Source organism: Lagopus muta, chromosome 6 (assembly GCF_023343835.1).
Source record: "Lagopus muta isolate bLagMut1 chromosome 6, bLagMut1 primary, whole genome shotgun sequence".
Lineage (NCBI taxonomy): Eukaryota > Metazoa > Chordata > Aves > Galliformes > Phasianidae > Lagopus > Lagopus muta.
Window position 1 is genome coordinate 54,302,682 of NC_064438.1, and position 27,965 is coordinate 54,330,646.

Genomic DNA, 27,965 nt, shown 5'->3' on the forward strand with positions numbered 1-27,965 from the left:
CTATCTTTAGTTCAGTTTTTCCTTTTTTTTTAATTAGTATTCACAGAACAAAATTAATCACAACTATTTTAAAGGAGTAAATGATATATGTCATCTTAATAATAAGCTGTTGTGATTTATACAACAATGAGAAGAAATTCTTTGCTGTTATATGTTCAAAGTAGTGTTTGTACTCTTTTTTCACCATTTCTGTACCTTATTTGTATGCCCCATTTTCTTGCAGGCTTTGTAGGAACTGTCAGGGAAGCAGCTAACAAGCATTGTTAAACTGTTTCTAGAGAAAGAGTAAACAAACACGAGGGTTTTCCACCTGATGCTTTGCTGTTTGACTCCCATTTAGTGACAAAAGAGATTTCCAGGAATTCATGTGCCTCCCTTGGATAGTTAGCTACCAGTGTCTGCTTAGCTACATTTTAGGGTCAGATAGACATCATTCAGCAGTGAGAGGGTTTCATTTTGCATCCTGCACACTAGACAGATCTTCAATATATGCTCCCAAGTAATTTTTAGTTCTTAATATGTTACTTATTATTTTCTTTTATTTGTTCCTGCAAAAGCAGAAATGTTTTGCTTTGGCTTGAATTACTTCTGACATTTTCTCTCAATTATTTTCCTAAAAATGTTGCTAGCTGTTTCCAGGCACCAGTAACTAGGGTGCCAATCTTGTATATATGTTTGGTAAAACTGTTCTCTCTTTCTTGGAGCTTTTATCACTGCCTGTTCTAATCCGGTGTCTTGGATTAGTAGCCCTGATCCTCACATAAGTATTAGGCAAATTCATTTCTGTCAAACATCCAGCATTTTAAATGCTCCCTTCTCTTCCCTCCCTGCTGTTTTCACAGTCTCAGTGCTACACTATGCAATCTTAATGCCACTTTAGTCCAATTCTGAAGTTGTTTTCTATTCCACTTTATCTTGGATTAGGATCTCATCCCCATTGCCAATTGGTTGTGGCTTTACTTTTTACACACAGCCAAAGGAAGTGTTCGTTCACCCATGGGAAGGCTGCTGTGGGACAGTCATGTTTCAGTGTGTCTGAGCTAACTGCCCGTGTTCAGGATGTTCTGATTAGGTACTGATTGCATCCTTTCAGGAGGGCGACATGAGTACAAGCTGTTTAAAAAAACAGAGCTGAATTTCTGCACGTAGCAGCACTCTACAGACAGAAGAATCAATTTGCAATAATCTGCTTTCTGTTGCATTTTAGTTCTGTCTTTAATCCCACTTATGCACATACTTTCTGATTCAAATGTACTTTGCAATTATTTCTGGAGGACTGTACAGAATGGATAAGAAGCTTTTCCATTACCATCACTGCAGTTGATAGGCTTAGTAAACCAGCTGGACTAGAGGCTCCACTTTTTGTACACGAGCATTTCTTACTGCATTCTTCCCACCTTCCAAGAATGCTAAACCTCTTCAACACAGAACTTCTCCAGGAACATTTACCTAAGCTGTACACTTCCTTCTTCCCCAACTGTGGCTTAGACCTCCAGTAAATCCATTACTACAATTGGTGAAAAATTTGGTTCCATTAAAATGGAACTTTGACTTGTTTATTGTATTAATAAAGCTTTGTAAATCTGTAAACTGCACTTTTCTCCCGAGGTTTACACGATGAGTGACAGACTCGTAAGCAACTTGGATAAACTCCTGCTTGAGTTCGGTAAGTCATTATATTGTATATTTTTAAAGTGAAAATTACCAGTGCACTGCATAAAGTGATATTTTTAACTTTATGCAGTTACATTAACTTTAAATAAGCATTTAAATATTAGGGTTTTGATGATCACCTACATAATGATGACGTTATGGAGCAGGGTTCTGCAAATTACTTAATAGCAAAATTGCTTGTCTGAAGGGGGACTTTTAGATGTCTCATTAAAATCTTTGCTAATTGATGTTTGTACAATTAATGTTGCAAAATGTTTGTTTAACAGTTCATTGTAGATAAACGTGTTTATTTTTCTTTTCAGTTTTCCAGCTAAAACAAACTTCTTATGCAAAGGAACATGTAAATCAACAGATAAATTGTGAGTAGTGATAAGATATCATTTTATTAGCTGTTGAATACTCTGTTTCATCAGTCCTGATACATGTCTGAGTTTCAGAGGCGGAAGCAAGCTTAATAATGAAAGCTGCCCAGTGTCCTGCTCTCACCCTGTCTCATCTTTTGCCATCAATACTTGCTCGTTCTCCCTAGCAGACTTTGCTTTTGCCTTCGACTTTTAGCTAATGCTGCTCAGCTGTCTCATGGACAGCCAGTTTCGTGCTGCGCCATTTCCTGCTCTTACTCAGTAGCTCCTCACAGTTGCTGGCAGTTCTTTGGTTCAGCTGTGCTTGCTCAATACATCTGCCACTTGTCTGCCTTCTCTCTTCATGTTTTTTGTTCTTCCCAAATTTGGACCTGTGCCTCACTGCTTCTTCTCTCTTTCTGTCTTCCTACAATAATGAAAGTTCTCTCAGTTGCTGCAACCTACTCAAGCCTGGTTCTTCTTTTCTGTGGTCGAGCAGCTGGTCATTTTATTTGAAATCCCAAACAGTAACACCAATGGGAAAGCCTTGCTCCAATGAAATTCTTCCTTCCTAGGACTAACAGTATAATATTATGGACTTAGATCTTGTCTGATTTATTTATTTTTTAACTATCCTGCCAGTTGTATCACTCAGTCACAGGAATGGATATAGAGACAACCTAAAGAAATCCGTGCTCATCTCTGCTACCTCACAGGTAGAAGCTGAAGTTCAAGTCCTTCAGGAATAAGAGAGTGTTCTGCATTGTATTGGTGGCAGTATTTCTAATGATCTTAAGTGATACGTCCAAGAAAGTACTTACATATTGAGAGGGTTATCAATATTAGATTGAAGTATTTTGAACATTAAAGCATCTATTACACAAAATCTGGTACCCATAGAGTTCTGTAATAATTCTTTGGTCTCCGTCTGTAAATTTAGAGCTATTTGTGGCTTCAAATTTGTTCGAGCTTACTGCAAGTGAGCATGTTTTAGGTGAAATCCAAAGGCTTAGTAACTGTAGTAACATACTACAGTTGTTTGAGAGTTCAGTTGAAAATGTGCATGAACTCAAAAGAAACACTTAGACTTCAGGTATTCAAGGTATTAAGACACTGTATATACTCTGGATTACTCAAGATATTAAAATACATTGGGATTCTGTTGTTTTTTGCTGGCTGATGTTTATCTCTGACAGGTACACTTCTCCTGTATCAGCCCAGATGGAACTGCAAGTGAATATGTAGCAAATGCTGCAAAAACAGACCCAAAGTTTAGGATGATCTAAAGCTATAGAGCAGTAATTCACACAACTTGAGATAAATCTCAACTAAGTTGCCCTGCTTTAACAGATGTGAGGGGGCAGGATGTCTGTGATTGAGTGACTTCAGTTTAGTGGCACCATCTTTGTTGTTAGGGCAGCAGTGATGGCAAGGGAGATTTGTCACAAGTAGTTCTGAACCTCTGTAGGAAAGAATAAGAGATAGAAAACACAGGGAAACAAACAAACAAACAAACATGCACTTCGTTCTGCCCATCGCATTGCAATGTGAATATGCCTTGTAGCTCTCACAGCTTGTACTTGTGAAACAATGCTGGTAACATCCATGTTTTTGGGGATTTGTCATAACAATAGATGCTCCTCATTAATTGGCATCTATTTCCTACTCAATATATTAATCCATCATACATTACATTTTTTTATTTGTACTTATTTGCTCCCAATTCCAGCAATCATTTGTGTATATGCTGTTAGAGATGTTTTTAGTTTTCCTTTCTTGAAGTCAGCTTTTCCATTTAAAACATTCTTATTTCTGGACTTCTATAAAATAAAAGGTATTTAAAGAGACTTTTATCTCAAGCAACTCTTGTGCTCCGATCGGTCTCCCAGTTGCAAGCATTACCACAAGAAAAGTGGCTCCCACTGTTCTCCTGCATACTACCTCTAGTGTCTGCAGACACTTGTCCTTCTGTGAACTTTGGAGAAGAGTTGGCATTAACTATTTATAAGCATTTTAATTTCTACCACTATTAATAGCTTCAGTTTCACATGGACTGGGATGGAGAAACAGCACTGATGTTTTCTTCCAAAGCCAATTTCATAATATTAAATAAAAATCAGTGTTCTCACCACACAGCTCTTTTTTTTTTTTTTTCATTCACTTTGTTGTTGCTTTGCTTAACTGCAGTCTGTTTGCTCATCTGCTACTACTGAGACCAAGCACTTAGGAAGAAATTTTGACTCTCTGAATGTAGACTTTTTATTTCATGGCTATGTTGCAAGCACTTAAACATATTTCTATATTTTCAGTGTATTCTTCAAAAATCACAGAAAAAAGGAATGAAATTGCTAGATTGCAGGAAAATATAAATAACTGCAATGATGCAATTGCTGATTTACGCAAGCAAAATGAGAATTGTAAGGACAGCTGTAACGTGTAAGTATAATGTGAGCTGAACTTTTAGTCAGAGCTAGCATTAAGAGTCAGAATATAATAATATAAGAATATAGCCATAGAATCACAGAATGGCTTGGACTGGAATGGACCTCAAGGATCACGAAGCTCCAACCCCCTGCCACATGCAAGGCCACCAACCTCCACATTTCATAGCAGCCCAGGCTGCCCAGGGCCCCATCCAACCTGGCCTTGAGCACCTCCAGGGATGGACAGGGCATCCACAGCCTCTCTGGGCAGCTGTTCCAGCACCTCACCATTCTCTCTGTAAAGAACTTAGCAGATCCTATCATTTTTGTTTTCTTGCAAATCTATACCTGAAGATAAGTGCTTGAATATAGATGTCCGTTGCATGTATTTGAAAAAAATTATAGAAGGTTTCTAAGAATGAAAAAAGAAATGAAAGTTGCACCAGAGTCCTTCCTAGGTTTCAAAGTAGCCACAAAGAGAAGAAGGAAAGGAATCATAAGTGAATGGAGGTTTAGTTGGCAGCTGATTGAATTGATTGTTATTCTGTAATGATTTGTAGCTTTGTTAAAATAAGTTAGGAAAAGATTTGAACTTGAGAATAAAATTTCAGTTTATTTATACACTTTTTATACAATATAAAATGAACACTTTTGTAAATTACTGGAAACCATTCCATGCTGATTTCTTTTTCTTTCTTTTTTTTTTTTTTTTAAGTTGTAAATCAGCAATTAGGTAATGCAAACAAGGAAATAAGAAATTAAGGGTGAACTAAAAATCTGACCAAATTTTGAACCATTAAATTCAAAGGGCATTGGCTGAGGTCCTAAAAAGAACAGTCAGTGGCATTCATGTAAAGAGACTGAAAATAAGAAATGACTCCATAAGGGATACGGTATTCATAGAGACTGTGCTTGCAGAAGGATGAGATTTTGTCTTAAATTATTGAAAATATCACCCATCAACGTACTGAAAACTGTACTAAACAAGTCCTAGCTGTGAGATCAGACAAAGAAAGTACTAGAATCATCTTAAATTTCTAATATTTGTCCTAGTTGATACTCCTGATACTCTGGATAATTTTCTAACATTGGTCTTGTAAATTCAGATTCTGTATTTGACTGGCAATCGTCCTCACAGCTGATTGATTCAGAGATGAGTATCATTACATTTAGTTGCCAGGAACAGTCAATAGAGCTCTCAAAGAAACTGCTTGTTGTCTGGATTACTAGACATCATATTGAGGCACAAAGACTTTGAACAAAATACTGCATTCTTACATGCAACAAGTCTACTGAAAATACAATACATGAGATGTGGATCAAGATACTACTGTGATTTCTAAAAAATCCATAGAAGTCTATTTAACAAAGAACTGAAGAATACTATGACAAAGAAGAAATACATATTCTTAGGAACATAATGACATTTTTCTAATATTTAGCTGCTTGAATGATTCAGGCATGACGCGTTGATCCAAGAGCAAGAAGTGTTGAAATACTGTTGATGAGACCATTTCAAATGTTATCGTTCCTCTTACAGTGTTTTAATTTGTGTTCATGATGGTGGAGTGGATGGAAATATAAAAGAAAGCCAGATGAACACAGAATGTTTCTAATTTAGGAAATTAACTGTTGTCTTGTCCAGCTGGCTAAACCACAGGAAATTTTTAGTGCCTTCAGATAAGTGTGGATAGAGATTTCTCTATACCTTTGCTGATGAAAGGAGGAGCAAACAAATGCAATAGTTATCAAGAGCTTCCATGAAATGGTGCACTTAGCAAACTATGGATCAACTACTTGGATCCTTCATGCCTTGTTCTGTTGCAAAGCTTATTCTCATACTCTGTGTTCTCCACATGCCTGCAGAACAAGTGTGAATACAAAATGTAACATGCATTTGGCTTGTAAAAGTGGGTAGAGCCTTCTGATCCCAGGCTGGATGTGGCTCTGGGCAGCCTGGTCTGGTGGTTTACGACCCTGCACATAGCAGAGGGGTTGAAACTAGATGATCATTGTGGTCCTTTTCAACCCAGGCCATTCTATGGTTCTATGATTCTATGATTCTGTGATTCTATGATTCTATGATTCTATGATTGATCTTTGGTTAATATGAGTTCCACACCATTTTCGTTGCTCTTTTTTTTTAACTCCAAAGAAAGACATGGAGTTTTCTGGAAGAAGATCACAGCGTTTGTGTGCCTGTGTGCACCTACACATGTACTGTTAGTTTCTGACTTTTAAAAATCTAAGCCCTTAAAACTGTGGCTTTCTGTTGAATCTTCGGAAGGTGTGGTGAAGAAGCATTTCTTAATTACATTTTTAATAATTAGTGGTGCTAGCCAGTTTGTGCCAAATAATGCTAAATATCCTGAACCAATGCTGCACTTCCTCGTTGAACTTTTTTTCCAATGAGAAACTTTAATGCTGTTATAGATGTTGATTATGCATGTGTTCTATCACCTGGAGTACATTGTTTTTTTGCTCAAGGTTATTGGACTTTAGCAAATTAATGTCTATCTTTATTTCCATAATGGAAACAGCTGTTTACACCGCCTTTAGAGTGCTTGTCCAGAAATACATCCATACTTCCTGTGATTGCATGCTACACGCTTGTTTTGGACCATAGGGCATACTCACCCAATGCCCTTTACGTGCCCTACTCATGAATATGCAGCGTAAAATGGACCACATGTCCTCGGTTACTCTTACCATTGCAGTAGAAAATAGTTCCTTTGCTCAGCTGTGACCTTATTCTGCATTTCTTCATTGATAATTTCCATCTCTTTAAATGTAACTTTTTGTTGTTGTTGTTAACCTGTTCCAAATCTATGTAGGGCTTCAGGTGCTTTCAGATTTTCTTCTTCTGCCTTTTTGGTGCTTGATGGGATCTATGCAAGTGCTCCTAAAGTTGGGATTTGTTTGCATGTCTCCTAGGTCTGATAGTTCGAGCCAAACTTCATTTATTAGAGATGTTTACATTGCCCTAGAGTAGCAGTATTCTGGATGATGCCATAGAGGCAAAAAAGAACATATCTTGCCAGCGACTGAAGTTCAGTTCTCATCTGCAATTAACTTATTTTCAACTACTTAGCTGGAGCTTTTTACACTAGAAAAATACGTGCTTGACTTCCAGCACATTAAGTGACTTGCTCTAGTTAGCTAGCTAAAGTAAGTTGTTTATGTCTTCTTTTTTTAATTGCTTTTTTATTAGGAAGGACCATTTACACACGTCTTTTTTGTACTTTGCAGCTGGAAGCCCACATATGCAATTCTTAGCAAGCATGAAGAATATGTGAAGAATGAACTTGAAGTTTTACAAGAAGCTACAGAAAATGAGAGGTATCAGTGATCATATGAGATAAGATTTCTAGAAGCAGTGCTTGTTGATGGCAGTGCTGTCTAAACTGATCTGCAAAGTTATGCAGTCTGCATCAAAAAGTTTTGGTAAACATTTCACTGTAATAAAAGAATATTCACTTTCCATTATTAGGAGTTCATCTGTGACTTTGTAGATGCTAGTGAAATAGGATAAAATATAGCTTTTTCAGATAACTTCCCAAATTTCTATAACAATTTTCAGAACACTGTTTAATTGCCCACAATTTCAAGAGAAGCCCTCTGAATTTGGATAATCATAAGGTAATCAGTGTTTCAGCTTTGACAGAAAAACAAAATATCAGAGCATATTTGCAGAAACATATTTTAATTACAGATGGTTTTTTTAACCATTATCATGACATGTCTTCACACATGCTGTAATTTCAGTAGTTTCAGACATTCAGGTTTGGAAGACTTTTTGGAAAATACTGAGATTCGATGTTTTCTAGAAGCATCACATAAATGAACTTGAGCCTTTACTTTCACATCTGCACTAAACAAGATAACTGATGCATTCAAATAATTTGTTTTTCTTTATTTATGAATAATTCTTCAAAATAACTACAAAGCATTCAAGTTCAGTATTAAGGCCAGGTTGGACGGGGTCCTGGGCAACCTGATCTGAATGTGTGTGTTTGGTGGCCCTGCTAGGCAGGGGGGTTGGAACTACATGATCCTTGAGGTCCCTTCCAACCCGGGTGATTCTGTGATTCTGTGATCTACCAGCACTGAGTGGGATGAAGAACAGACCCTGAAAATTTTCACTTAAATTTTGGAAGTGGGTTGTGACAAAGTTAAAGCTGTGAAATATTGTTTAACATTCAGGAAAAAAAAAGTCTTTGTTTTAGAGAGGTTGCTCACCTTTACTGATCTGCTTGGGAAGAGGAAGAGGTTGGTTAGTTGTGTGTTAAAAAAGTCATGGCAGATCCATCTAGACATCTGGATAGCAGTGCAGGGGTGTTACTATAGGCAACTGCAATTTCAAATGTTGGCTGTGTTTTATGCTAGTGTTCTTCTTGCAAGTAGTTCAAGACAGCAGAAGTAGAATGCCTGGCAGCCTTTAATTAACTCTGTTAGTAGCTGATCTGCCTTCCTCTTTAGAGCTCCGTATTTGGTGAAAAATGAAGCTAAATTGGCTTTCTATGAGTATATGAGCCTTTTTGGCCTTCACTAATTTGAGCTGACAAGCCAAAGAAGCATTACTTTTAAATTGCTTCTTTAGATAACTAGTTTCAATTCCAACATGAAAGTGTTTGCTTTTTTTTTTACCTCCTGAGCTTTTAATTGTGAAACATCACGACTATAAACCACGGAATAAATTTAATTCATGTATTTCATGAAAGTTGTCTCGAGAGACTTCTTTCAAATACAGTCCCTCTGTACTGAAGCATTTGCTTATTTTATTTTATTTGCATATACTCAAATCAGCAAGGCGTGCATTCAACAAATTCTGAATAGATAAATTAGGAAGAAAAATAAGTGCATTTAAAACGTTATGTGCTGAATGCCCTTCTTAAGCTGGCATTTGTGGACATTCAGGACATGCTGCTTTACATGCTAAGATCTTTTTAAAAGATGACTTTAATGTGAACAGTACTGAATTCTAAACAGCTGATGTTCAACTGTGTGAATGGAAGGATGCGAATTACTTAGGAAAAATACTGGAAATAGAGTCAATTCCTCAAGACTTCTATGCTATATTCCATACGGCCATAAATATTTATTTGTGGAAAACAAATTTTGGGGAAAAAGTGTGTTTAAAGTTTGAGGATGATACTCAGAAGCCTGAAATGTATCACTTGCAATTATTTGACTTTGATTTATATTTTAAAATTTATTTGCAAATGTCACTGTTGCTTAGCTATTGTTTGTAGAATCTACTAAATGAAATGGAAGTATGTATTATTTTATCTTTCATACCTTGACAGTATACACAAATGTTTAGGAAATCCAATAACTTCACGGATTCCCAAGACTGTCCATGAAAAAAGCCATGAGAAAAACAGATAGACTGATGTCCTTTTCTACATAAAGTTTGGAAATTTCTTGATTTCACAACCTGGAATCATAGCAGTGTTAATCTACAACTTCTTTCCCTTGAATATGTGTGCTGCATTTCAGTCAGTTTAATGGGATGCCTGGAGCATCGTTTTATTTGAAAAATGAGATTTCATTTTCTGCTATGACATTAAAAAATTGACATTTCTTTTGTAAGAGAAGTTTCAACAATTGTGTATGGACAGAAATGTCTCTTGTGCTGCCCAGTCTAACCAGCCAGCAGCCAAAGTGTCTGTTTTTCAGTCAGTCAGTAATAGCAGTTTGACATATAGTTATTCTTTAAAGAGGAATACTGTGATTTGGATACAGTGAGAGCTAGTCCTTATTGCAGGCAAACAGGTGTGTCTGTGCCTTCAGTTGCTGTTATGCATAATGATTTGTTTCATAGAGGAATTTCTAATTAATCTGCAGTGTACTGATAACGTAATATTTTCACACGTGCTTCTGTTACTAAGCTTTTGCTTTCAAATGTGGAGATAAATATACCAGGCCTTGGTTGTTGTTATTGATAATTTTAAAAACAGTTAATAATTAACGCTTGCTTTCCTGCAGGTTACCTGTGTGTGACATTAACAGTTAGAATCAGTTCCTTTGTTAATTACTCAGTGTTCATCACTGTGCTTTCCCTGCAGATACTGAGTTTGCATTGGAAATGATCTGTAATGCACGCTAGACCTAGCAGCACTTCTGGAGAGTAATAAGAAATGCTTCCCAGTCACACAGTTGAATATTTGATCTGCTGTTTGCAAGCTATCTCGCAAATTCCTTGTCTAATTGAGAAAACAGACCAAAGAATCTCATCCAGCATAGTCACTGTCATTGATTTAGCACAAGCCAATTTCTGTTCTGTCCAATAGTACTTCTTTTTCTCTTTTTTCCAAGGAGAATAATGATCAATTTTCAGCTTTATGTGATGAATTACATCTAATTGCTTCTTATGGCGGTTGTTTTTATAACAGTATTTCAAATGCTCATTTAAACTTTAACAACGTCATGAAGATTTATTTAATGGGACCTCTTAATTGATGCTACCTGCTTTAGTAATTTGTAGCTATGTTCTCACTCAATGTCAGTGAAATTATATCAGTGTGAGATTAATGTAGAGGGCAGTCTTATGAGAAGCTGAATATTTTGGCTCTTTTCCAGTTAAGCATTGAAGTGTTTGCTTAACCTTAGGTTTGGTAGTCTTGTTATTTTAGTGTGACTGTTGTGTTTGTGTGAGGCTTCCCTCAATCAGATAGCTCAGCATTTCTGCAGCACTGCATCAGGCTGATCTAAATCACAGAATCATAAGAATGGCTTGGGTTGGAAGGGACCTCAAGGATCATCAAGCTCCAACTCCCTGCCACAGGCAGGCTACTAACCTCCACATTTGACACTAGATATATATATAAATACTGTATGTATATAAATACTGGGTGCTAGGCCAAATGATCCTTTACTGTAAATTTGATACAGCTCCACTGATACAGGTTGAGTTCTGCCAATAAGCAGAAGCAGAGAATTTGGCTTGCTGTGAGTTTCACGATAATTAAACAAGGAAGATTTGTCATCTGTCAAGCTGCCTTCATGGTATGGTCTAGATTCCTTTCAGAATTATGGCTGTTATATCATGAATGTATTTTTGCTATGTACAGCACAATTTTCCATGAAAACAGATGGAAGAAAACAAAATGAAATCAAATAGAGACATACTGAAAAAGTACTCTGACCTTTTCCAGAATAACAGCAAGTCTAACTGAGATGATTCCATTAAGTAATAGCTTTCCTTTCTAAAAGATATCTAAATTATATATTTTATAGGAAAATGTATCAAGATTACATAATCCAGTATAAGGAGACTCTGAAGCAACACCGTGAAAAATATGCAGAAACTGCCCTTGCACAGGAATATTACAAAAAAAAGAAAGAGCTTGAGGAAATCCAGAACAGAATTCAGAAACGGTCTGAACAATATAAATTGAAAGAAGATGCTGACTTGGACATACTTGGTACTGTTATTATCAATGCTTATGCAGTAGAGCCTGTTGCTGGTGGACTGCATGTTACAGCCCTGTACAGAAATCCATTTATTGATTTATCAGAGCTTCTCTTAAGCTGATAAAAAAAATCTTCATTTTTGTTGTACCATGTTTAGGAAAAAAAACTGTAGCAAACTGAGATTTGGAAGACGAATTTAGTTGGAGTATGCATGCTAATGTTCTTTCCTCCAACCTGTAAGTGTAAGTGTAAGAGAGGTTGGCCAGTGGGCTTCTTAGGGTAAAAAAATCAACCAGTATTAGTTTAGAATTAGCTTCTCAAACACTTACTTGCTTATTTACTTATTGTGCTATTTTAAATGTCATTACTTTCTGTATTATTGCTATTACTTTTATGAGCTATTACACAATGGTAAGTGTTCCTGAACCATTAATTTAAACTGTATTTGTAGAGAAAATGAGACTTGTTAATGTTCTGAAACAAAATTTTATTTTTACAGAGCCTGCTCCTTTTAAATCCATTAATGACTGGGCTTTGTATATGTATCCTTGAAGTGTAATGTTAATACAGTTTACAGGAAGGAAAGTTTATATTTAACTTTCACAGCTTTTGATTTAAAAATACAGTAATTATGTTTAGAGTGGCAGCACAGCCATTTCCCCATGGGATAACTGTAGGTCAAATAATAGTTTTTCAGTTAAAATTTGCTGGAACATTTTGAGGAAGATAATTGTAGTTCACCTTATGACCTATCAGTCCAAAAAGCTTCATTAAAGAGAAGACTGAAGTTGGATTTGGAGATTTTCCTAAGACATGTGGAATAGTCAGGACTTTCTGTCACTGTAGAACTTGCACTTACAACATAGAACTGTGAGGGACCTGATTATATCCCCTTCTTTAATAAAATCATGTTGCCACGTATATTCCTTAATTTGGAAGTGCTTCTTTGAGACAAAAAACACAGGAAATGTTAAAGCTTGCTGAAACTGCTACACAAGAATCAACTGAACTAGAAAAAGAAGCAGACGAAATAGAAATGAAAATTAATTATCTTAAAAAAGTAAGTGTGTATTATATATATGTAGGTACTTGTACAATTGACTTGCTGAAACAAAATAGTAGTATATTTTCAAGCATATGAGCCAACAGGATGATACTAGAATTAATGATTATTCATTATTATCATTTTGGCTACAAAAAAATTCTGCTTGCACTGATTCATCACTTTAGAAGCCCTTTGCAGCAAGTAGCTGCATCGTTTTCACATTTTCTTATTAAATTGTGATGTTTATTTATTCTTTTTCTTTTAAGACATTTGAAGAGACCACAGAAGATCAAAATAATTCAGAAATGATTGAAGGAAAAAATCAGAAAAGTCTAGAGAAGCCAAAGGAATTTAAAGAAAGGTGTGTTTTTAGAAATTCTTTCCTTCTCCTTGCTTTCATCCAGAAAAACATCTCAATATTCACACAAAGGTGGCAACAAAACACAAGTTGTTGCTGTAGAGCGACTAACAAGGTTTTCAACCCAAGACATATGAGTCATTTACATAACTTTAAAAGAATCTTATTTCTTGGTGTTCAGTGGTGGCAAATTTCTATTGCCAGAAAATGAGTGTTACCTGGAAATAACTATTCAGAAGTATTTTGTCTAAAACTTTGCTCCTCACAGCTTCTGCTAATGGATCTGTGTGGATAGTTTTATGGCTTGTAATTACAGTTACAGTGACTGTGCAGTCAAAAATAGAATACATTAACTATACTGAACAAGTATTTGGTGAAAAGTTCAGGGTTACAAATGTCATTGCCTTCAGCTCCAAACTACTCTTAGAAATTTAACACTTAATTTGGTTCTTAAAACAAGTGTGAGTGAAAGTTTCATTGACAGGATTAATGGCTTAGTAAATTAGTCAGTGGTCATTTACAACTGGGACTCGCTTTAATTTGAGCTCAATTACAGTGGCTGAAGTCACCATCAGGACCATCTTGCACTCATCTGGATTTCTTGTGAGTATTAAGACATGAAACTTAAAACTGACTCTGTTGGACAAAAATCCAAAAGACTTAGTCCAAATGATTTTATGTCATGGTGTGCTTGATAAGGGTGCTCTTCAGAGCTTTGAACTGGGATTTAGTGGACTATATGTACTGAAAGGTCTCCTTTTAACTGTCTCCTTCCCCAGGAATACTTTACGTTTTTAATATCTTCTTATAGAACCCTGTATTATTCAAATGATTAATTTTTCATTGTTTAAGATCTTACACCAGTTCTGCCTTCTTATCTAAATTTGGTATGATTGGAAAGATCTCAGAAACACAGGGAAACAAGAAATCCATGCAGTTCTAAGACTGGGTGAAGAAGATTGGAAATACTCCCTTAGAATTCTCAAAGGGCTCCAAGTATGTTCAGTATGCAGAAAATGCCAATTAAAAGCATACTATAGAGGGAGGAGATCTCTGTTTTGGGCACAGAGGTGCAAGAAGTACTCAGTGAAACCACTTTTAGAAAGGAATCTGCAGGGTGTTTGCTGGACTTGCCACTTTCATAAAGTTACCTCTTCCATAAAGTTTTCAGGTGCTTGAACCTTCATCAAAAATTGTGCTTTGATTGTGCACAAGTAGATCTTTTGATGCTCTGCTGAAGTTCCACGGCTTACATCATGGTTATAAGATGCTGTAAACATTTCACACCATTCTAACTCACACTGCTCTTTAACCTCCATGCATGTGTTCATGTGATATAGCATATACTACCAGACCACAACCTGATTACTAATTAACATTGCTTTTCTAGAGTAAATTTTAAAGCATAGTCTTGCCAAAGTTTTGTAAAACATAAGGGCTTATGGAAAATGGTGTAAAAGTTGTTTTAAAACATCCCTCTTTAGTGTATTAAAAGAGAAAGGAAGCACAGAAATATCTGAGTAACTACTGATGGTAAAAATTGGAATATTACTAATCTGTGATTGTAATCACTGTGGAAAGAAGCAGAAAATGTACTAAGACAATGATTCACATGAATTAAAACCTTTGTAGACTCAAATCAATGTAGAAAAATATAATAAGAGAGTAAGGGTACCAAAGGCAGGAGCTGTTGTGCAGTCACCACAGGGTAATTCCTGAGCAGAGAGATCTTTGTAAAGCAGGAGGTAACTTCATCTTCTGCCACAAAAGAAGAACAAAAAAAGAGTTGTATTGTGAAATTCCATAAACTGGTGCAGAAAAGCATGGATCCAGCAAACGTCAAACAGAACAACAAAAGCACTGAGCAGAATAACGTACAAATTAATACCCATGGAATACTGTAGAGGGCTACAAGATAAGAAAGGAACATGAAAGTTAACTGATAGCTGCTGGTGTATATGTTCTTTGGGCAGGAGGATGGCAGTGGTAATCATTTTGTCAAAAAGATTGGAACAGCTGCAAAACACATTAGTCTTCTGATGCAACCTATTTTCTTTGAGTAGTGGACTTCTGTAGTGCACGAGTTATATTCAACAAGTATTATAGTTCAAATTTCCATACCAGAAGTCCTCATCAGTGACCAAAAAGGAGCACCAAGTAATAGTGTACCCCTGGTTAAATTTTAAAGTGATTTGGACTGCTCTTGTGTCTTGAACTTTTTTGAAGCCCTGGATTGTGTTTCTTGATTAAAAATGGTATTACACAGAAATCTCCAACAGTGCTTTGGTATGTATCATCTTCATTCCCTATGCTTTTCTGGAATGCTTAGGAGAGATTAAATTCATTTATTCTGCAATCCTGGCTGTTTTTTTTTTTTTCCTTCATTTTGATTATGCATTAGTTCCATCTCTGAATACCAAAAATACCTTGTGTTCCAAATGAGGAGTTTTTGCTAAAACTTCTTCTAGAGGAAGAAGTTCTGTAGACTATGATTTCATTCCCTTCTGTGCCTTTGCATTACAAGTGATAAGACTTCAGCGATCAAATAAAAGACTTTGCAATATAATTCTTGTAAAATATTGTAAATCTGTTTCTGGACTTCTAAGTGTAAACATCAGTGAAGAATCACAGAATCATAGAATCAAAAAGACTGGAAAAGACCTACAAGATCATCCAGTCCAACCATCCCCTTACCAGCAATAGCTCTCACTAAACCAAGTCTCTCAACACAATGTCTAAACGTTCCTTGAACACCTCCAGGTTTGGTGACTCCACCACCTCGCTGGGCAGCCCGTTCCAGTGTCTGACCACTGTGTTGGAAAAGAGTTAACCCTGTACTGACCACAGCAACTGCTAAGGAAATGAAATTTTATTTTGACCTAAGAATATCTTTTTTTGCACTTTAATAAAAACTGAAAATATTACATGTTTTGCCACATGGATCAAGATAAAGATCTTTTGTCCACTCAGATGTCTACTTACAGTGAAGCAAAAAAAGGAAGACAAATGATGTTTCTTGTTATTGCAGTTCAGAATATTTTGACTTTCAGTCTGCAGTTTGATTTTTTTCCCAGTAGTTATTAATGTCAGAGAAGATATCTTTTTTTTTTTTTTTTTAATAATTTTTTGGGTGAGGGAAGGGAGCAGATGTATTGTGTGTTTATGAAGTTTCACTGCAGGTCCTTTTGGAAGTTTTTGTTACTTAAAAAAATCAATATCTCAAGAGTTTCTGACTCCTGTTTGCAACTCTACCATCAATCCATCCTTCTGAATAGATACATATTGTAAAAGAATAGTTTATTTCCTGTATGGGAATTCTTTAGAAATACAGGGAATTGTCTGCTGGGTTTTACAAAAGCACACAGAAACTGACTCCAGGAACTTTTAAAAACACAATTTGGTATCCGAAGTAAGTAATGTAAAAGGATTGGTTACTGGCAATCTAAATCATGACCATCAGCAGCAGCCTTGTTCAATTCATTTCATTTTTGAATGACTGTGATAAAGTGGCCAGATAAGCCAGTCTGAACAAGGAGAAGCCATTTCAGCCTGGGTTCTGTGCTTAGCTCTGCTTTGACTAATCCTAAAGTTCTCCACATCTGATCTTAAAGATACTCAGTCATATAAACATCTTATTTTGCTGTAAATGAAAGATAAAGATGCTTTTAAATTATTTCTGTTCGATATATATTTTTGTTTGTCATAGTACGTGGTCCATGGTTTCCATAGTTTGTTAGATCCAGTATCTTAATCAATGCTTCTGGTTTGGTCAATGCTTCTGCTTTAGCCAGTAGCGTTACTTATTTTACTCTTTGATACCTTACAAAGTTCATCTTACATTTTACCTTATTTGTGAAAAATATAAAAAAAAAACTGGAGCACAGAAGTGCCAAGCAAGAATGTCAGGGAGGAAATAAAATAAAAGAAAAATTATTAAAAATAAAAAAAGGGTAAGTGATCCTGTGTCTGTTTCCACTCCCTATATTTGTGCTTAAGTAAGTCCAGGAGCTCCTTGTTGATCCATAGAGGCCTCCTGGCATTCTTTCCTGGCTGCCTTCCTTTTTCTCAGGATGCACGGCTTCTGGGTTGGAGGAGACATTCCTTGAATACTGTTCAGCTTTCTTGAGCTCCTCTTCCCTCCAGGTCTTTCTCCCATGTCACCAGCCAAGCAGTTCCTTGAAGAGTTCGAGGTCTGCTCTCTTAAATTCCAGAGTAGCAGGCCTGCTGTGCACCCTCCTTAATGCACCAAGGATCTTGAATTCCACCATTTTGTGGTCACACTCCACTATTTCCTGCCATTTTCTTTGATGCCGACAAAATTCAAGTCAGCAATGTTATGATGATCACTTTGGTACTGTTGCATGCCCTTTGCTTTCAGTGATATTCTATGGTGTTCTTTAAAGGGAAACTAAAGTCTTATTGATAGCTGGAGCTGAAAAGAGCTAGAATCCCCCTAGAAGCATGCATTTCCCTTGAGAACTTCACTTATTTGAAGCTGTTGAATTTTATGATTTCCAATCTTTTTTTTTTTAGGATATTTGAAGAGAGTGAACATCCTTCTTTGTCACATGAGAAACATCAGCTGTACAAACAATTACAACTCCCATGCATTCCTCGGAAATCAGTCCAGTCTTTACAGACTGCTAGATTCTCTATGCAGCAAACAGAAACAGGTGCAATGTGCTTCTAATTATCTTTTTTTTTTTTTTTTTTTTTTTTTTTTGTGAGAATTTGAGTTATTTTTGTGTAAATAAATGGGAACCATGGCAATGAATATTCTCAGCTGTTTTCACCGTGATGGATGTAGCTAGGCTTTCAGCAGAAGTTGGGTGCACACCTGTCTTTGTGTTCTGACAACCTCTGATTTCTCTCTCATCTGTGCATTGAGTAAAGTGACGTGGAAGATATACCTAACACACTGCATCAGAAAAAAACTGAAGCATACTTCTGGGAATGTTTGTAAATATATGGTAAATGTAACTATTATTTGTAGTAATTTGCTTGGAACTTTCACATTTTAGCTCTTCATGAGCAGTAAAATTTGTATGCTTTGTTGACAAGTTCAGTTTAACAATGCAATGCTTTGGATACTGAATCCTGTTTATATGTTTGTAAATTTAGGGAGAGAAGAAAAGGAAAATCCTATGGAACAATCAGTTGCTGCTAGCAGTTCTTCCAGCCATGCAGAAAATCCATCCCAGGTATGAGTACTGCCACTGGTAAAATGTGAGACTGTTTAATCTGTTGTATGTGGTTGTTTAAGTACAAAACACTTCAAACACACCCACTGCTATTTTGTCTTTCATAAAACTTGTTAATGATGGGTTCAAGATGCTGAAGACTTGGTAATCATAAAATTCTTTTTTTGATGCCATTTCTAACTCAATTGAAATTGCTTAAGTTATCATAAAGTGCTTCATGTTATTACTGCTAGTCACATTAAACATTCTAGTATTGCTTCCCTGTAGGGAGCCTGCTTTAGCAAGAGCAGATGGACTCAATGTTCTCTTCAGGTCCCTTCCAACCTCTGCGATTCTTTGATTCTGTGTGATTTCTTTCCAAACTTGGTGTGGACTGTATGTCCAAATAAATAACTTCTGTAAGAGTTTTAAACACACAGAATTTGATTATGTGCAGCAAAGTTTTGGAATTCAAGAAGGAATATAATCTTCTATTACTGATTCATCATCAGTCATCTACTCCGTGGGAAGGGATTTCACTGAGGACTAAGGATGTAGGATGCTCTGTGGGACTGTCTACAGTTTATCCAGAAAGAAAAAAAGGCTTAGAGAAGTAAAACCTCAGTAGCATTTCTTTGTACACTTAAGAAGTTCAGAACTGTGTTTCCTTCTCTATCCCATAACTCCTATGACATTTTGTTTGAAAAGGGGAAGTGTATTGCAGCTCAATATCCTAAAGACACAAACACAGTAAAACAACCCAAAAACAAGCTGGAGGAATAACTTGCACAGTCACAAAACAACACAAAAGAAAACCCACACTAATAAAAACACATTAGGTGAAAGAAAATTAACAAGGCTGATAGACTGTTGAAGTATAAAAGGAGTACTGGAAAAGGTGGCATCATCAGAGATAAATAGTTTGCAAGTATTTTTGCTGCGCAGCAATGTGGGGAAGTGTCCATACTGAAACTTTTCCTCATAAGGTATGTGTCACTGGACCTATTTCAAACCAAATGTCAGTGAAAATTTGCCAAGTAAAAAAGTTAACAGCTGTGATTTTCTTATAACTTACCAAGGAAATCAAGGTTATTGTGAGTGCATCATCAAATGCTTTAGGATTGAGCTTGTGGGAACAAAACCACCTTCATTAAATAAGACAAGGCAGTATGAAATGCCAGAGCTAGACTGAATGAAGCAAGACCAAAGTAAATTTCAGGTAGTTGTGATTTGTGACAGGCTTAGGGAGCTGAACATGATGAAGTTGATGGAAGGGTTGTTGCCAGGGTAATCCAGATGAGGATGGCTATCTGGGACCTAGAATTGCACTTAGAAAACAGTGGGAAGCAGTAAGTCAAGGTTAAGCAAACTTTAAGAAAGGGTGACAGCAATGGGGAGAAGATGGAGCAGAAGAAAAAGATTGGAGGACAGGAGGTCTTTATGCTTCCGGAAGGGAACTGTAAACTAAAGAAAGTGAGGGGTGGACAGATTTGGCACGTCCAGCCCTTTCGTCCCCTACCCTGATTCTATGATTCTATGATACGTTTTGCAAACTAAAACCAAACCACAACTAGCAACTCCCTGTGAAATAATATGTTATCTCATGCTGAGGCATAGACTCCTAGAGCCACTCTGCCCTTAGGGAACAAATACATGCTATGTGTTTGAGTCAGACCTTCTGGTCTGGCCAGTGTCTGTGAGGGGAGTGTTTGCGTGTTACCTACAGTTGTTCAGTCAACCTGGCAGATTTAATCACTTCTGTGTGTTCTGACTTTGGCCTTAGAAGGTGGAGACAGGCCTGGCTACAGCAGTAGTAAACACAAATAAAGTTTGTAAATTGTGTAATGCTATTTGTATGACTGAAAAGTTAGTTATTCACCTTTAGTTATCAGTGCTGTAAATGCAACTTTATTAGAAATAACAGATGTGGTTTTGAATAACATGTAGAAAAAATGTTAAACTGTTGGTAAAGCAGACAGGCAAAAATAGTTGCATAATTCCTAAAAAGAGCTTAACTGAGTGGATTTGTGGACAAATTAAGGACAGATTGGAAGGATATTGTCAAAGTAACAATTTCACGTGCTGCCTCTTGAATTTTTCTTGGTGTTTTAGATGGTTACTGGCAGTGCTGCAACTACTAATCTACAGGTTGCCCAAGTTCCATCAACAGCAAGTTTTCAAAGCCAAACGCAGTTCAGGTAACTTTTCTCTAATGAAGTAGCTTTCATTTTAGAGATAAAGTTTATGGAAATAACCCACATTCAAACAAGTGTAATTTTTGTCTTTTAGACTGCTACGGCCTCCAAAGCAAGTGACTGCTAATCAACAGTTTGAGAGTGAAAAAAGTGTAATAGGTAAAGTGCCACTGCTGTCCTCTGATCAGATGTGCTCTAACTGTATCCTGACCACATAATGATAAAACAGAGTATTCTAGAAGCCACACTGTCACTCTGATATGAAGTGGACCACCATTTGTTTTCCTTCTCCACTTTATTTAGTTTTAACTTGTGAGTACATCAGGCAGAACTGAGTCTTAAGTTTAAATGAAGACTGAACTGTGCAGTAATGTGAGATGCATTCTTCATCAACCACTGCTAATAAAAGGAATCCCCCAGAATTTCTAGTAAATCCACACTCTTAGTCTCAGGCTGTTTGGGCAAAATGAAAACCTGTTTGCAAATCTACTGAGAAGGCATGAGGAAATGCAAAGAAAAGGGCTATAGCAAACAAATATAGGAATCTTGAAGCATCAGATTAAGATCATTAAGAATGAAAACTGATATAAGAAATACACACAGAATGCTTACAGAAACACAATAGAGAATCTACAAATGCACCTGTAGTTTCAAAAATCCAGGGCACTGAGTTTTAGTTTAAATGCACTTTTTCCTAATTACACTTCCATTTAAAAAATTAGAGCCCATTTTTTTCTATAAGTAGAATCTGAATTATGTGTCTTAAAACACAAGATCTTAACTTACAGTGTGTGAAACATTGCATGGTCTCAAGCTTAGAGCAGAAATTTGAGTAACATTCTTCTCATTTCTTATGCTAGCTTTTGCCCAGGTCTTTAAGACATTTCTTCAGTCTCATGGACATGCTTTTTATATTGTGGTTCCTATTGACTGGTGTGAGCATTCTCAGAGTGCAACAGAAGGATTGGGCAAAAATAGCACTCTCAGGGAGTGACAGCTGAAGTTGAAGAACTTAGCAGACAAAATGAAGCAGCCTTAGTATAGCTTTGACAATAATAAATGGCAGAATAGGAGGAAAATATTATGAAAATTTGCCACAGAGTGGGTTATTATGGAAACTACAGTCAGAACACTTCCTTATCAATAGCAATGCCAAGTTAATAAATCTTTTTCAAGGATTCTTCCTCACCATGTAATTTTTATTTATCCATTTAAAATGCTGTTATAATATAAGGAGTGCTGTCTTCTTTGCATAGAAGACCAAGAGGCCAAATGTGATGATAAAGAAGCAGAAGAGCCTAAGGATTCTTCTTACATACCTCAAGTAAGCAGAGCATTTTAATGTCATAAGCAGTTATTTTATTTACAGTAGCCAATCTAACTTGATGTATTTGAGTCTTTTGGCAAGAACTAATTGTAATTCTCAGGAATTGTCAAAATGACTCATTGTAAGGCAACCAACAGAAGCCATTCCTTCTGATTACTAGGAGAATGACCTTGAGCATACCAGCATTCTGTGGTTTTTTAATGTCACCCTGTGAGGACAACTGTCCTATGCACATGATAGTTTCTAGATAGAACTGCTGTGTGACGTTTTCATCTGTGTAAGATAAGATACATTTGAACATTTTTTTGCATTTTTGCATTTGAAATTCACTTATCCCACAGAAATATAGTACAGAAAGTAGGCTCTGTGCTGGCCAGCTGCTTTTATTGGACTTTTATTACTTGAATGGGAATTTAGGCTCCATGCCATATTATTGAAGCCAGTTCTGTGTACACCTTGCATATGCAGGTGATACTGAGATCAAGTTTGAGACACTCAGCGTCCTCTAGCTGGCTTACTACAGGCTGACACCCGCAGGCAACTGGTGGAGAACAATGTTCTTAATATGTTCTTAATGTTCAACAATACTGAGTTTAGTGAAAATTGCTCCACAGAATCCAAGTGTACATTCTCAGTTAACATTTCCTGAAAAAGAGAAAATATTCTTAGTGAGATAATGCATACTCTGATGGTTTGTTCCTTTAATTTGCTAGGAAATATCAAGAAGATTCCAGTGTGACTTAAAGCATAAGCTAAGAGATGATTTAGAAAGAAACCAAGGCATTGTTTTCAACCAACTCAAATGTTTTTTTTGTGTGAATGAAGAACTTTCATATGTAGTTTCAATTGGAAGAAGTCAATTTTTAATTAGTTAAATTAGGGTTTCAGTTGTAACTATGGTGAATATGTAACAGGAAGCATTTGATTAAATTGCCTTTATTTTTAATGCAAATAAAAATAACTAACCTTAAAGCATACATTGAGCATGCTTAGAGAAATGGCCTAACACTATTTTGGGAAATTACATGTGCCATAAATACTGTTGTATATTTCTTAACAGGACAGACACACGTATTTTAAGCCAAATGAGAATAATCCTGACACAGCAGCAGAAGGTGCAGAACGTTTTCTAAGAGCACCTGAAACACCGGAGTTTGTTGGAACACCTGAGTCAAAGGGGAAGAAAACCCAGTTTTCCAAAACACCTCCATTTGACTTGTACGAATAAAGCTTTTGTCCAGGTTTCCTGAGCAAAATTGTAATGATGCTTATTGTTCCAGTATTTCCAGAATTTTTGAAAGATGCTATAGAAAGTCTTTCATAGAAAGTTCTTCCAAAAAAAAAAAAAGACAAAATACAATTTTTTTCTAAGTTAGATTTTGTTCTTGCAATATCATTTCTACTTGAATTGTAGATTGCTTTTCTTTTGACTGTTTTTTTTTAAGCATTTTTTTCTTGGAGCGTGAGAGCAAAAGGAAGGGAATTGATTAAGAGCACCACCTCACTCTGATGTAGAGGGTTGTGTCACCTGTTATGTGTTGCAGGAAGCAATTATTGCTGGAAGCTATAGAACTGTAGGAAAGTCAGAAAGAAAAAAAGCCACCTGTGCTACTTTTTTAAAACCATTGATGCAGTTTCTACCTTTTTGTCTTTACAGCATTCACAACATGGGCTGTGAAGAAGCAGCATCAAAATCTCCTGCTTTCTTTTCTCTTTTGGGCATCTCCCAGAAGTCACCTGGCTTTAATTTGTTTGATTCTTCTGTATTTGGGGCAGAAAATTCATCTGATGAGGTAAAAATTAGTACTTAAGAATATTAAATTTCCAAAAGCCAAAACATGCTGAGGAAGTAATAATAACAGTGAATGTTTTTTTTTCCAAACCAGACTGCTTTTTGGTGAGTGTCTTTTAAGAGCTTGCTTAATTTTACACTGGGTATCCTTTGAAAATGATTATCTCCTTATCTGCCCATGTGATGACCTCTGACCAAGTGTGAATCTTTCTCATATGGCTATGCAGATGCACAGATAGCTAGATTTACAAAAAGGGTTTCTGACTCAGCATTGCAATGCAAAATTGTAGATACTACTCACATGCGTATCCTGTATGGTTTTGTTTGGCTGTAGCAGGGAATCAGTCACTTAAAATGTTAGGTTTTTATCCTCCATATTTCACACAGTGTGGAATATGAAGGGAAGGAAGAGTTCATCCATTAGAAATGTTAAAATGTAAGTATGTACTAGCAGCTATATTTAAATCAAGGCAATAGATATTTAGCTAATTGAAACAGAGCCTGGAACCCTGGTAACACTTCTTATCCTTTGCCTAACTACAGTGCTCTACAGTAATTTTTTTTCCTTTCCAGGCTAGCAATATGTAATTGGATATTTGAGATAGGTGTGCATCAGTGTGGAGTGCATTACTTAGGTATCACTCACTGTAATGAACATTCAACCCTCACTGTGCAAATAAGGGAATGTAATCCAGGTATCTCAGATTTCAGTGGGTGTGCTGAGTCTTGCAGTTACTAGGTGAAAGCTGAAGGAGGAAAACCACGTTTTTATTTTGTCTTTAGTGAAGAATGTGTCGGTGATGCTACCTGGCATCAGCAGTGTATAGGAGAGAATAGGCTGGTGAGTAGTTTGTGAATGGTTTAGGAAGGAGATGGGTGTAGGTAAAGTGAAGGAAGTGCATAGGTAAGTTGTGTAATGCTCTCAGAGCCCATGCTATACTGTGAAAGCTCAGGAATTGAGCAGTGTCTAGCAGTCACTTTAATCTGTGGTCAGATGGGAGTTTTGAACTTATTTATCCATTATAAAAAGAGCTTAAGAGCTCTTCTGAAGTGTAGTAAGTGCTTACTTGATCATTCTTTCTGGCCACGTCAAATCCTACTGGGAGGCTGTAACTGCTGTTTTCTAAAATTCTGCAGAATTAAATATTTTTGAATCTTTTCAGGTTAAAAAACAGCAGAAAACCAGATCAGGTTTTGGCCTGTTTACAATCTGATGTTTTGTTCCAGAAAGTCTGAAAGTGTGCATTTGTAGATGGAAACAAAACATGAAGGTTATTGAAGAGCTTACCTTGAAACTTCAGGGTTTGACATATGAAGTTAAATTTAGAAACCGATATTCACTGGCAAAGTGTCTTTTTCACTGATTATGTGTCAGCATTAGAACTTAGGTTTTTCCTTTCTCATTTGTTAAATAAAATGACTGTTACATTTCAGATAGATGAAGGTTATTCTGTGGGAAACTTGAATCCCATGTCACCACATAAAGATTTTGGTAAGTCTAAAAGTGGAAAGAATTAGAAAGTGTTTGTGTATATCAGCTGTATTTTATTTATGTTTATATGGCAGGTGAGCTCACAATTCTGCTTAACGAGGCACCTTTGGTTGTCTAAAAAATGCTCATTTGTTGCATACTGATCTGTGATAACCCTGCTTAGTGGCTTGTTACGTCAATTTGTATTTTGAGTAGCTTAGTTTTATTCTCAAAATACCTGTCTTATGGGATTCGAATGTCTGAGATGTCCTGAAAAAACAGGTGTGAGAGAGTGCTTCAAACACACCTCATGCAACCCCAGCTCCTTCTGAGATGAACAGCAAGAGGGGAGAAAAGATTTCAAGTGTCAAAGTTCTGTAAGCTTTTTCACTCCTAAAAAGAAATCTGTTCTGTTAATGTAAAAGTTACAGTACTTGGAAGATGCAGTTTTTTAACTTAAAGCTACCAGCTTGGTGTTGGAAGAACAGATCTATTGTTTCCCTCTCCCCACAGCTGGAATGAAAATAGCTTACAAATGATGAGAGAAACCTAGATCAAAAGTTTAAATCAATGTAGGTGCACAATACAAAAACAGCACAAGTGAGGGAGGAGAATCAGACATTGTAAACCATATTTTCCTCTGACACTCAGCAAGCGTTGGGAGTAAAATATTATTAAAGAAAAGTATGCTGAATGCAGTAAAAATTAATCTAGCAATATATTACGTATTCCATATAGGAAGCTTATTTGGGAAATCAGAAAGTGAGGACACGTTTGCCTTTCCCTTCCCTTTGGAATCAACTTCTCATGCTTTTGGAGATGGCAAAGACGACTTCAGTTTTCCATTTGCATTTGGACAAGATCAAAGATCATCGCAGTCTCCTTCTGTGAAAGGTTTTCATTCTTCCTTGCAAAATACAAAGCCATCTACATTCTTTTGAATACCTCTGACTTCCTTTTAAATTCTTTTCCTACTTAGCCTTGACAAATGCTTCCGTTTTCATAAGTTAAAGTACAAAGCATTTCACCTTCTTTCATTTCACATAACCACACATTATTGCAATTGCTGCAAGAGCGCGTGTACATTCATCAAGTGCGTGCTTTGAGATGCTGCTTTTATTTTTCTTATTTCTTTTCTAAATATGTTGTTTTCATAAAATGTTATGATCTACCTAAACTGTCTCTTGGAAGTAGCAGATATGCCATTTTAAGATAGCATGTGGAATAATTATTTCCTTATCTGTGAGAGCCTCCAAACTTCTAGATACTTAGAATCTCTGACTTAAACGTTAAAAAAAGTAACTGTTTATTGTTCTGAACTTGAGTTACTGTTCTTAAATTGGTTATCTGTTATAAAATTCTTGAAATAAACATTTTGGTTTTTTTTTTAATGTAAAGTTTTGTAGTTGTTTCTTAAGATATGAAGTGAAGTGATGTAATAATAATGCTCAAGTTCTGTCTTTCTAGCTTACAACACTGAAAGCAAAGTAAGGGCCTTCCATTTTATCTGGTGTTGTAGTTTTAGTTTGTTTTAAAGATACAAGATCAGACAGTTTCTAAAGTATAACTGTGGTCAGTACAAATACATGCACCAGCTCTCCACAAATGGCTTTCCTTCTGGAATGACTGGTGGTGAAGATAGTACCAAGTCAGTCAGGAATGCAGACTGTTCTGAGCTGCCATGTCAGCACACAGTGATTCCCTCAGAACTGTTTCCATGAGCAGCACTTTCAGGTTTATGGTTTTTGAGGGAAACACCTGGACACTTTTTGAGTTGGTTTTTTTTTTAATGTTATATGTAAAACCCCTACCATCAGTTCTTGGTTCCTTGGTGGAGGAAATCTGTTTCGCAATCACATAGTGTGAAATAAATGCTCTAACAGCAACCAAGCAAGGTGCTGGAATGGAAGCAAAGGAAATTGAAGAAGACAATGCAGGAAATTGAACAGAAGGCATTGCAGATGTGCAAGCTAGTTAGAACACCTGAACTAGATGAAACAGGCTGACAAACAGCATCCTACCATTATAGTCTGCACAGTATGCCAGTAAACTCTAATTATAAAGTCCACAGTGGAGTAGAGTGCCCCTTCTCTCTATTTACCTGTAAAACCCTAACTGACCCAAAGCTCTGTCATCTATGCCACTGCCTATCTGCCAAACCCCTAAATGACTTAGGGCTGTTTTAACACAGGGATTTGGAGGGCCTGTCTGATATTTGGGATAGTTCTAGGGTATGCTACTGGCCAAGAATCTTCTGACATCACTTAGAAAGCTGAAAAGTGCAGTTTTACTAGCTCAGCTATTCCATAACTGAACCTTGCTTTCCTGTCATCTGATGAATTCTGTCATCCCTATCTCTGCCATTATAGTGCTGTAAAGAGGGCTGCTGGCTGAAGTGGGAGAAACCACAGTTCTACATCTTGCTGAATGACTACTTAGAGAAATTGGATAAGCTGGTTGATTGTAAGAAAGAGAAAACTACTTCATAAAAGGCAACAGCTCAGTATTTTGGATACTTCTCAGATACTTACAAGCATTAATGATTTTTGAACATGCACTGGGACTTCTTACTGTTGTCTGTCAAGTTTTGCCTGAAAATGATCCCTTGTTATCATGCCCATCAAATCAATAGTGGTTGTGTTGCTGGATTGCTGAGACTCAGATGCTGACTGATTTTGTTTTCTCTGTCCTTTCTGTGAACACCTGATTACACCCACCTCTTGTCAAAGGGTGCAGATAAAGA

At 36.5% G+C, this 27,965-nt stretch overlaps 1 protein-coding gene across 1 annotated transcript in view; it reads left to right on the forward strand.

Annotated features, from left to right (window-relative positions):
• C6H14orf39 (chromosome 6 C14orf39 homolog) overlaps positions 1 to 26,889 on the forward strand; it is a 29,002-nt gene extending 2,113 nt beyond the window's left edge. Inside the window, exons 3-19 of the mRNA XM_048949652.1 lie at positions 1,609 to 1,666; positions 1,977 to 2,033; positions 4,325 to 4,451; positions 7,688 to 7,777; positions 11,678 to 11,865; positions 12,354 to 12,396; positions 12,794 to 12,914; positions 13,166 to 13,260; positions 17,791 to 17,930; positions 18,379 to 18,458; positions 20,550 to 20,635; positions 20,727 to 20,791; positions 21,889 to 21,956; positions 23,020 to 23,177; positions 23,617 to 23,752; positions 25,186 to 25,243; positions 25,961 to 26,889. Coding sequence (XP_048805609.1) covers positions 1,618 to 1,666; positions 1,977 to 2,033; positions 4,325 to 4,451; positions 7,688 to 7,777; positions 11,678 to 11,865; positions 12,354 to 12,396; positions 12,794 to 12,914; positions 13,166 to 13,260; positions 17,791 to 17,930; positions 18,379 to 18,458; positions 20,550 to 20,635; positions 20,727 to 20,791; positions 21,889 to 21,956; positions 23,020 to 23,177; positions 23,617 to 23,752; positions 25,186 to 25,243; positions 25,961 to 26,163 — 1,764 coding nt within the window. The 5' untranslated portion in view covers positions 1,609 to 1,617 and the 3' untranslated portion in view covers positions 26,164 to 26,889. The remainder of the gene's footprint in view (positions 1 to 1,608; positions 1,667 to 1,976; positions 2,034 to 4,324; positions 4,452 to 7,687; positions 7,778 to 11,677; positions 11,866 to 12,353; positions 12,397 to 12,793; positions 12,915 to 13,165; positions 13,261 to 17,790; positions 17,931 to 18,378; positions 18,459 to 20,549; positions 20,636 to 20,726; positions 20,792 to 21,888; positions 21,957 to 23,019; positions 23,178 to 23,616; positions 23,753 to 25,185; positions 25,244 to 25,960) is intronic.
• The last annotated feature ends 1,076 nt before the right edge of the window (positions 26,890 to 27,965 follow it).